The sequence below is a fragment of the Chenopodium quinoa genome, unplaced genomic scaffold (assembly GCF_001683475.1).
Source record: "Chenopodium quinoa cultivar QQ74 unplaced genomic scaffold, ASM168347v1, whole genome shotgun sequence".
Classification (NCBI taxonomy): Eukaryota; Viridiplantae; Streptophyta; class Magnoliopsida; order Caryophyllales; family Amaranthaceae; genus Chenopodium; species Chenopodium quinoa.
In genome coordinates, this window is record NW_018742455.1 from 1,944,989 (window position 1) to 1,956,486 (window position 11,498).

General features: G+C 32.9%; 1 protein-coding gene across 3 annotated transcripts; it reads right to left on the reverse strand.

The window, feature by feature from the left end:
* Positions 1–184: 184 nt before the first annotated feature.
* On the reverse strand, positions 185–6,372 carry LOC110718389. 3 transcript variants are annotated; one of them, XM_021897224.1, is made up of 8 exons: positions 5,905–6,372; positions 4,635–4,919; positions 4,171–4,230; positions 3,862–4,071; positions 2,017–2,114; positions 1,832–1,929; positions 898–1,022; positions 185–586 (listed from the first exon to the last, which is right to left on the reverse strand). In XM_021897224.1, exons 1-8 carry the CDS (start codon positions 6,097–6,099, stop codon positions 485–487), a joined length of 1,173 nt encoding a protein of 390 aa, XP_021752916.1. In that variant the 5' UTR covers positions 6,100–6,372; the 3' UTR covers positions 185–484. The 3 variants fall into 3 exon arrangements, with proteins under 3 accessions (XP_021752916.1, XP_021752917.1, XP_021752915.1); XM_021897225.1 differs by having other exon boundaries at positions 185–613; positions 5,905–6,371; XM_021897223.1 differs by having other exon boundaries at positions 185–765; positions 5,905–6,368.
* Between the last annotated feature and the right edge of the window lie 5,126 nt (positions 6,373–11,498).

Below are 11,498 nucleotides of genomic sequence, written 5' to 3' on the forward strand. Positions count from 1 at the left end.
GCGCACGTACTAGTAGTCATGAATATGAGAACAAAGCTTCCACAGATAAGCAAAAACTACCTCATATATAAAGTGAGTTTTTATATAAAACTGAAAGTCTGAAACCATAAAGCATGAGAAACAGTGGCATCGAAATACTAGTTCGTAGTTATCAATCTTTCAAGAGTTCCAAACCCTATACAAATGTCATGTAACTGGAAAATACTTTTGATGAAGGTACAAGTGTTATGTACATTTTATATGGGAGGTGGTGATATGATGGTATATACATAGCATGTGAAAAATGTGACATGAGAATAACAAACAGTTCCTACTTTATACAATTATCAACCTCCCACCCCGGTTAAACATAATCATACATTTACAAAGAAGCAGAATACTCTTAACAGCCAACAAAATGCGACAGATGAATCAGTCTAAATACATTCATCAAGACAAGCTCAGATTTACCTTCTATTGAGCTCCGGTTAGTGCAAATATTTTCTCATCTCCCATAGAAGTTGAAGCTCGTTGCCACTTTAAGATCGACAAATTCATTCACCAAGTATTTTGTAGTCTTGATTTCCAAGTGGCTGTCTGACATTAGCTATTCGATTGATCAGAGGAATAAAATCTGTATCAGATAAGCTACCATGGCTCAGAATTGTTACGAAAGAAACTTGCTGAGGGTCTCTTCCACCCTTCTTCCATCATAATAAGGTTAAGTCGAACAATGAGTTTTTCAACAGCATCATCTTCAGCTGGGTTCAGTGAACCTGATTTTTGCTGCATGATGGAAGAATCACATGTTTACTATTTTTTTTTTTTTTTTTTTTTTGACAGCAGAACTAATTATTATTGCATGGAGAAAGATACATTGGTTAAATTTTTGAAAACACATATTGGGTGAAATAGTACCTTTACTTCATTGTAGAACTTCAGGTACTGCAATGCCTCCTCATAGTAGCTACAGTGGTACAGAAGAACAGCATAATCTCTCAACTCCTCAGCATTGGCTTCTAAGAGAATTAGACGTTCACACGCTGAAAGCCCCAAGCAGGGGGGAGGGGTGTTAGTTGCATTATGCATCAATTATCATGAATTAAAAAAGAATTATTGAATCAAAACAAAAGCACAATACTTGCAATCTATAACCAGTGAGGATAGAAATATATTTTGTCAGTGTGCACTATATATTTGTATCATTATGCCTTCATATTCCAAGTCCTTGAGTATATATTTTAAAGTTATGATCATGAACTTTTCACCACTTTATTGTCAGATTCCATAGAGTTTATGGCAAGTTGGCAAATCATGTTTTAAACATTGAACATATACTTCAAAACAAGAATATGTTGCATCTGATAGTTTCTTTTTACTAAATGCCATTGAATTGGCAATATTTCACATCAATTATAAGAAGAAACTCAAAAAGTTTGACAAGGGTCACATTACTCAAAGTCTAAAACCAGCAAGGGCCAAAAGATGAAACAATAATTAAGGTGAAGTAAGAACTTAGAAGAGTGGAAATTAGAGTAGTAAATTTGTAAGGGAAGTGAGGACTAGGGAAGCCGTGGGTATTGAGTGAGGTGTGAGGGAAAAGAAGGACGAATATGCCAGTAAAGGGTGGTAGGCAAATAATGTTGAAGATCAGTGGTCGCTGTGGCTAAGATAAGGTCAATGGTGGCGGTGGGTTATCCAAGATCTTTGACATAAGTTAAACCAAAGTTTCGTCAGAACCTCAAAAGTCAAGACAACGAACTCATTAAATCAAAATTGGGGGTTGAACACTGAGTGTAAATGAGTTAAACATTTATAAAACATTCTAATGGCTTCTATGTGCATGGCATACCAGATAATGCACGCCTCATGTCCCCAAAAAGCACACTAGTCCAAACTCCACGATCTAGCCTATGTTGGGCAGCCTTTGCAGATGCATGTTCAAAGCCACTGAAATTAGCAAACAAAAATTTCATTAACTCAGACTCAAATAGACATCACAGCAGGAGAAGTTTATAATTGACAGTTAGCCTCAACCTGTTAACGCAATTAGCTGCAATTGCTGCCCTTAGAAACAAACTCTCTGTTTGATTCTGCTGAAATGGCCAATAAGTATTCTTCAAATCTCTCAAGATCTGCAACAAGCACAACAAATATGCTAACTAAGCAGTTCCACAGATCTCTAGACAAAGTTCAATTACTTGCAATATATTATTCTTTATCCTACTGATCATTCCTCAATGTCAACACAAGGAAACAAATCAAACAAAGAATCAAGAACCAGATCCAACTAAAATGAAGCACAACACTACTAATCTAACTCTCAAGTCACCAATCTCCTATTATTCTCCTCTAAGTCCATCAATGATTCACTCATTATTCCACCTTACATATTTCTTATAATTTCTCCTTTCTAACCAAAATGAGTGTCGCATAAAAATTTGGCACATGTATTAGGAGATCTACGCGAACGAGAAGATATATACTTCCTCCGTTCTATTAATATTGCAACAATGGACTTTTTGCACTATTCATCACTCTTGTTTGACCATTTAATATGATTTATACATTAAGCAAAATATAGTCATGTGGGATCTTGTTGGATTCGTCTCATAAAATATTTTCACGATATCAACTTTTTATAATTTTTACGCTTACACAATTATAGATATTTAGCATATAAAATGTGCTTTGGGATGCGTAATTTCCTCCTTGTTGCAATATTAATAGAACGGAGGAAGTATATATATATATATATATATATATATATATATATGAGATAAGAAGTCCAAGTGATGAGTACAAACTACAGAGAGTTTTTTTTTTTTAAAAAAAAAAAAACAACCTAATAAAATATGTTTCATCAATTCCCAAACCCAAATAGATAGTGTTTCACTCTTTCAAGAACTATATAGCTTTATCATTCATATAACTGCCAGCAAAAATCTTTATCAAACAATTGGCCGATTCTTCTCCAAACTGCCATATACTATTTCCACTCAAGAATATTTTCTAAACTTTTCTCTTTAACTCTCAACTTCTCTATTTCTTTTCTGAATTACTTTGCAGTTCTCAGTCACTTAGTGATGATTGGATTGGAAGTAATAAATTAGGGGGGTAATAGGAGGCAAAATAGAAAAGAGGAAGAATGGTGAAGGACTGAAGGTGGTGATTTGCAGGTATAGTAATGATGAGTATCCCCAAAATTCAGTACCTACCTAATATATTGTCTCATCTACAATCACCTGTACCCTTCTCCATTCTCTTCATTTTGTGTTCTGTTATTATTTCAGTACCTCCAATCCAAAAGCTTTCCCTAGGAGGAGCTTAACTGAAGATACAGAACACCTTTGACTTTACTTGTCCATATCATATGCATAACTGCTCAAGAAACTGTATTGACTCTAACAACACGTAATCATTACAATCCCTCCATCCCAAGATATAGTGCCTATTATATTTTGCATGGTCTTCAAGATGCAACTTTGACCATCAATATCTTTAATTACAAATTAACAAAATTATAAAAATTTGAAATTGTAAAGCTACACATTGAGACGAATTTATCAATATCTCACATGCCTATATTTTTTTGTATACATTAACGAGAATTTTTGGTCAATAATTTAAAACTTTGACCATGATAATAGAAATGAGCAGTTGAGCACTATATAATGGGATGGAGGGAGTATAAGTTAGCATGCAATTGACCTATGCTACTACAAAATGCTTGGCTGAGCAGCACATCTGTAAATGTGCCAACATTATACTCAAAAGAGACAACCAGGTATAATTGCTAGTTGCTAACCACAGATCACACAAGCTGTATTTTTAGCAACAAGAAGGATCAGAACTCAAAAATGTGATACCAACAAAGCTTACCTCCACCAACAAGGATTCTGATGTCATTATGTGTTTTTGATCGGATTCTTTGCCTTTCTTCTTATTATAGGCTCTAGGGAGACTTGACAAATCATGTGGGTGATATATTTCAACATCAAAATCTATTACACCCCAAAGTTGGAGCATTTTGAGGACCTCTGAATAAATCAGAGATAGGATAGCAACAGATCCACAACGCTGTGCTAGAACCTGTTTGCAAGTTAGCAACAAGACATTCAGAAGCTCACCTTAAAAGTAATGTGAAGGACTTAAAATATAAAAAATTTATAAAAAGTCATCATGCCATACCGAGTGAAGATAATAGTCTTTTGTTGAAGGGTTAGAACCTGCAGTGGTTCTCCGAAAACCCTATCAAGAAACCTCAAGTTAGTATGGTAAAAAAATTTAACAACAGCAGCAAGTATTATTTTTTTAAAAAGAACTTCTGATTAAACTACAGTGCATGACTAATAAAAGTTGGACAAACTAATCTGGCTATATACATCTACCACAATCACCACATAGTGTGGGTCCTATGACTTATATCTCTTGCAATGTCTAGGGATGCCACCACAGATGCCACTATACCAGTAACCATCAGCACTAGCAAAGAGACTACTTTTGAGGAACACACATCATCACAATTGATGCGATAAATCACTATGTTTTATCATGCATTAACACATTCTATATCCGTCCACACTTAGGTATTGTTGATAATTAAGATATGTCCAATGATTCTAAATGATCTGAATGTCAATGCAGAAATATACCTTTGTGATGTACAGGTACCTCTCTAAACTATCCAAGAGATCCTCTGGTGATGAAGATAGCGAAGAATGATAATGAGGACAATAGCTTGTAGAAAGGTTATCCAATCTCTCCACAAAAGCATCAACTGGAAGAGGTACAGATGAGTGAGACATGAGGGAGTCATCTTCTGCAGCAATATATAGAGCTGTTTTACCCAGGTCAACACATCTATTAATACATATGCTAGTTTCTCTCTCAATCTCAGACAAATTCCGAATCTGTGAATTAAAGCCATCCCTTGCAACCTGCTCAAACACAATGCACCAATCAAGAGAAATTTCATGTGGAACAAATCAGTAAGAAAATTACCATAATAGAATACTACATTGAAAATCACACACGAGCTACTCAACACAAAATGCTTGTTGGCAAAGTATAATAAAATTTTGAAATAAGAATTATAGGAACTTCTTACAGATCTAAGAATTTCTGCATTCATAAATAGATTTGGCACTCCTTAATAAATACAACTTCCAAATAAACTGCACATGCCTAGAATGAAATGAACACTTAGTCACTTAGGACACCTAACAAAACTGAAAATAATCAAGTAATGTATGAAACATCTTTCGGCATGATTCAATTTTTGAAATTTCTACCCACCTATTGCATAGTATAATCACTGCACACATTGATGAGAGAAAAGAAATTTAAAAAGAAGTTGTGTCCCATATTTAAAGAACATATCATGCCTATGTTGATTGTGTTAATGCTTAAGAAATTTGTCCATACTTCATATGGTATTAATACTCGAACTTGTTTCCGTTTCCATTTCCATCCAACCTGACTCAACAAAGCCACAAGATCACATCCTAAGTCAATTGAATGCTCCCATATATCCACCTATCCGACTATTAAAGCTGGCTAATGTAACACTTTTAGCGGCCCGCAACTTATACAGTATAACAATCCTGACTAACAACTAGAGTTCAACATTCAAAAATCAACAAACCAGAAATATAAATCAACACAAACAAAATTAAAATGAAAATTTAATCAAATGACCCTATTTTCATAACAAAGAACATAATTGCGATCATACAAACATTCCATTAATTAATCACATGATCATATCACTTGTTCATATGATTAATCGTTAATTAATAATATCTCTAATAATCAATCATCAAAAAAACCAAATTCATCCAAAAATTTCACCAATTTTCAATCCAAAAAAAAAATATCTACAAATCAAAATGAAATTTACGAATTAATTTCCAAGAGAAATACCTGAGCATGAGAGATGTCAGTTCCAGAAGAATGAAGAGCATTGTGAAGGACGAATTTGAGGTCTTTTGCAGAGAATTGAGAGCGGCAGAATAATCGAAAAACTGAAGATGATGAAGAAGAAGAGTGAAGTCGAGGGAGTCTCGGAGGAGAGAGAGTGAAGGTTCCAGAAATCCATGGAGAAGAAGTACAATCCATGGCTGGCGCTGCTACTATGTAAAAGGTCAGCGAATGTTGAAGCTAATTACGGTTGCACATCATAGTGGATTCAGTGATTTCATAGATAGATTTTTTTTTTTTTCTTTCATCGGTTAGGATCCGTTTAGTTCAGCTTAATTTCAGATATGTTCAGCTAAGCTCTGATCACTTCATTTCATTTCAGTTTTTAATTTCCTTCTCTCAAAAACAATTCAGTTCAGCCCTAATCAGTTCAATTCAGCCCTAATCAATTTAGTTGTTTTCAGTATATTGGAACAGGCCATTAGTCATGATTTTCTAAATATTTTTTTGGGCTATTTCACCAAATGCCACTGAGCACTTTAAAAATTCATCAAATGTCATCGGACTTTTCAGAATTCACCAAATGCCACTGAGTTTTTAAAACATTCACCGAGTGCCATTAATGACTAACGAAAGTTAACTCTGTTAGTCATTAAGGCTAATTATGCCACGTGGTGTATTCTAAATGGTTCACTTTATTATTATTATTTTATTTATCAAAAAAAATTAAATTCAGAAGTTTTCAAAAAAAAAAAAAAAAAAACCAGCCACTCTTCCCACCGCACCACGGTACCACCGCCCCTACGCCAGCCCAACCCCTTGCCCCCACCCCTACCGGCGACCAACATCCTCTTTGATGTCGGCGGCCACCCTTCCCCCTACCCCTACCATCTCCATCCACTCCCCCCCCCCTTAAACCACCATCCTCGACACCCTAAAACCCCAAAATTGAAATCTCCAAAATCGAAACCCTAAATTTCGATTTTAAGGTTTTCGATTTTGGGGTTTAAGCGAGGTGGTTCAGGGGTTGGAGATGGGAGGAGGAGGGGTGGTTTTGGTTTGCCGGAGCGGGGAGGGATCATTGGACGCCTACGGTGGGGAGTGGAGGGGGCTTCGAATTTGGGATTTAAGGTGTCGAAACCCTAGATTTCGATTTTTGGGGATTTTAATTTAGGGTTTCGGTGCGGTGGTTGAAAGGGTGGAGCTCGGAGGGAATGAACTTATTTGAGTTCTCCGGCGTGGGGAGGGGGGTTTGGTTGTTAGCGGTGGGGAGGGGAGGGATTTTCGAGAGAGAAATAGAGTTTGCGAATCGCGGGAATGGTGGCTTGGTTGCGTCGTCGGTGCGGGCTGGATAACCTGGGTCGCCGGCGCGATTCTTCAGGGATGGTCGCCGTTGCGGTGGGGACTGGCTGGAGGCGGGGATATGGTGGTGGCAGTGACAGACGGTGGTTGGGGCTGGGTCATGGTGGGTGGTTTTTTTTTTTTAAGTCTTTTATTAAGTAATTAATTTACTAATTTAATAAGCAACCAATCATAAGCCACCACGTGGCATAATTAGCCTTAATGACTAACGGAGTTAACTGCCGTTAGTCATTAATGGCACTCGGTGAATTTTTTAAAAACTCGGTGGCATTTGGTGAATTCTGAAAGTCCGATGGCATTTGGTGAATTTTTAAAGTGTTCAGTGGCATTTGGTGAAATAGCCGTATTTTTTTCGCTTTTTGGGACATATATTGAAGAAAGAAGGAATAATGTATTAGCTCTAAGCCACTTGATTTGTCTTTTTTGGTGTAGACGGTAAACTAAAGAACAACGATGTAGATGAATTTAATCTTATGTTTTGAGTATCCTCTTTTAAAACTTTAACCAAGTAAACTAATTGATTAGTTCCAACATTTATACTCGTATATATAAGAAGTATGTACCAACTATGTCTTTGCCTAATGGTTAAAACTAAGGGTGTATCAGTGTATGTACAATATCACAAGTTCAAATTACCCAACATTAAGACACCTACTTGTTATAATTTATAGGAAAAATACACTTTTATAATCTTAACTATGGGCGATCTACTTTTGATAATCCCAACAAAGGTTTATTATCTAATAATCCTAACAATTGGGGGTATTTGCCATTCAATAGTCCCAACTGGTCAACACTAAGTCAATAACATGTTATAACAGATTACCATGACACATGTTAACACGTGATTTGTCCAAATTTTAAAAAAAAATAAAACATAAAAACAAAAAAAAAATAATCCCAACCACCCTTTACCTTTGTGAAACCCTAACCTCGCGGACTGGTCGGCCACCGCCATTTGGCCACCAAAACCAACCGGTCGGTGAATCCCGACCCCCCAAACCACCATCTTAGCCAACGTCGACCCCCAACACCACCAGCCCAGCGAACAAATGGAAAGAACAAAGCAAATAAAAAAACCAAAAGAAAGATATTTATTGTAATTTTTTATACACATGATGATGAATTTGAATGCTTGAATTGCATTATGGTTTTATGAGTGATCATAAGTTCAATTTCTATGCTGATACGAAATAACCCCTTAAAAAACACCACTAGTAGTTTGTCGATCATCAACTCACATATCCCTATCCCTACTTTATAAAAAGTAGAAAATAACTCTTAGGAATAGTGTGCTACCAAATATACCCTTAAAAATATGTATAAAATTGTGTACAAAAATGTATATTTACTTTTTTTACCCTCATTTATATGTTTACTCTCATTAATATATTTAATTAGGTTTTTTTTTTCATTAAACATACCATCAATTAATACAAAGTTTTTTTTAACAAAAACTTGTAATGCCTTTTTTTAAATAAAAAAATTATAATGTTTTGTACTTCATATGTTATTATTGTTATTTAAAAAGGAAAAAAAAATTGTATGTACGAAGACTTTGTTTATTACCACGAGATGATTTATTTTTACACCTTCGTGGTTGCTCTTCTTATTTACAATTTTGTTGTCCTTTAATTATTACAAATATTGTTATTGTTTATTAGCTTTTTAATTGTACATTATTTGATGGTACGCACGTAAACAACGTGGAATTTAAATGACATTCATATTAAATAATGATATTTGAGCAGATGTTATCAAGAGGTATAAATAACTTTAAATTCCTAAAATCGAAGGAAATCGATGATAGAAAAAAAAATGTATTAAATATGGAGAGAATTTAAGAGGAAAAATATAACTAAGTGGTTATTGCTTTATTATTAGATATAGATATTAGATGGTCGTAGAAAATTGAACTTACATTATTAAGTTTTTAGCTACAACGAACATTTCACATATTATTACTCCGTATGACCAAGCCCACAAAAAATTCGTTTGAAGAAAAATACGTTAAGTATTATTGAATCATGCAAATCAATTAAGAGTTCTAAACTAGATTAAGATATGAAGGGATGCAAATCAATTAAATATTATTTAATAATAATTTTGAAATAACACTGTCAAACTTTTGAGGGTTTTAAAAATAATTATCATTTAAGACTTTGGTGGCTTTTTTATATTTCTACAAAACCACTATATAGGCACATAACCAAATAGTACGTATTGAAACTACCAGATCTACCACCCAAACCAAAGGTGTAACTACTTGCTAATACAACTTCTATGCAAGAGCTAACTTTTTCGCGCGCATCGCGCGCGTAGGATACCCTAGTTAAAGAAAAAAGGTCGAAAATAGTTTAATTTCCAAATAATGAAATTGGATTATTTCCGCCCTTAACACAACCAAAAATTTAAACCCTAAAAGAAAAAGGAGAGAAAAGAGAGTAATTTTAATCTATCTAAAATAAAAAAATAATTAAATTTAACATAAAATATTACTATAAATGTTACTATTATACTAATCAAAACTAAAATATTCAATCAATAAAATATTTCGATTAGTTTCTATAATATCGATAATTTTTTTAAAAAAAATACGAAGTATCAACTCATTTTTGTATTTCAATATTCAAGTTGAGTCTCATCAATGGAGATTGGAGATGGTCTAAGAGTAAAGCATAAATATGGTCCTTGAACTTTTATATTTGTGCACTTTTAGTCCCTTAACTTTCATTTGTGCACTTTTGATCCCTCAACCACCACTCTTGGTATGAGTGGTGGTTTGACCAAAAAGTTAGGGAACTTAGGCCCCGTTCTTTAGAGCTGCTTTGCTCTACCCTGCCCTTCTCTACTTAAAAATAATAATTAATATTGATTTATTATAATAATGGTTAATATTTAATAATAACAATAATAATAATAAAGAAATAATTAATATTTAATAATAATAATAATTAATATTTAATAATAATAATCATATAAATGATAATAATAATGATAATAATAATAATCGTAATTAATAATAATAATAATTGGATTTTTATAATAAAAATTAATATTTAAAGATAATAACTAATATTAAAAGATAATGATAATTAATACGAAGTAATAATAATATTTAATAATAAAAATAATAAATATTTAGTAATAATAATAATAAATATTTAATAATAATATTTAATGATTATAATATAATGCAATAATAATAATAATGATAATAATAATCCAAATAATATTAATAAAAAAATATTTATAATTAAAAAATTATAATAATAATGAGGTAATAATAATAATAATAATAATAATAGTAATAATAATGAAATATGCTCTACTGCAATCTGCTCTTCTATGTTGACTCTTTCTTTGCACATAAGCTCAAAAGAACCGGGCCTTACCTAGTCAACAAAAGTTTAGGGACTAATAGTCATTAATTAATTTATTTTATTTTTTGTAATTTTGTCTACAATTACAAAATTCCTCCGTTAAAAAAAATTAATAAATAAATTCCAGAATCATCTTTCCCTCGCGTCACTCTAATCTAGTGGCGGCTCCATTATGGGTTCAGCTAAATCCATACTAAATTTGGGAGAAATTCATAATTCAGAAATACTGAGTTGAATAAAAAATAAAAAAAATAAAAAAGCTCCTTGAAGCATTATGCCTATCCATTCAGCGGTCAAGCATATCACATGCAAGACTTCACTTAGGATCAAATCCCTTACCAAACCATTTTGTTTATTTTTGTTAAAGTATTTTCAGTGCACGTTTTGTTTAGTATTGTTTTAATTTACTTCTATTTTAAACCTCTTTTATTTTCCCCCCACAATCATACTTTTTGTTTATCTGTTTTTTTTTTACAGGAAAAAAAATAGATAAACAAAAAGTATGATTGTGGGAAAAAATGCACAATAAAAGAGGTTTTATAAATCTTTTTTTTTTTCACATTTAACAAAAAAAAAAACCTGTTAATTTCTAGAATATTTTTTGTGGCTTCATTGATTTTTATTAATGTGTATTATTTTTTTTTCCTTTTCAATAAAATCAAACCATCTATCTATAAATATGACTAAAGTAATAACCGTTGACATCATATTGTCCATGTGGCGGCGTTGCAAGAAAAATTTTCTCGCCTAAATAAAATATGATGTCATTATATTTTTCTTTGGTTTCAAAATTCAAATTTAATTTCATCTCCTTTTAATTTATCTATACTCTTTAATTTATTTATTTTTGGT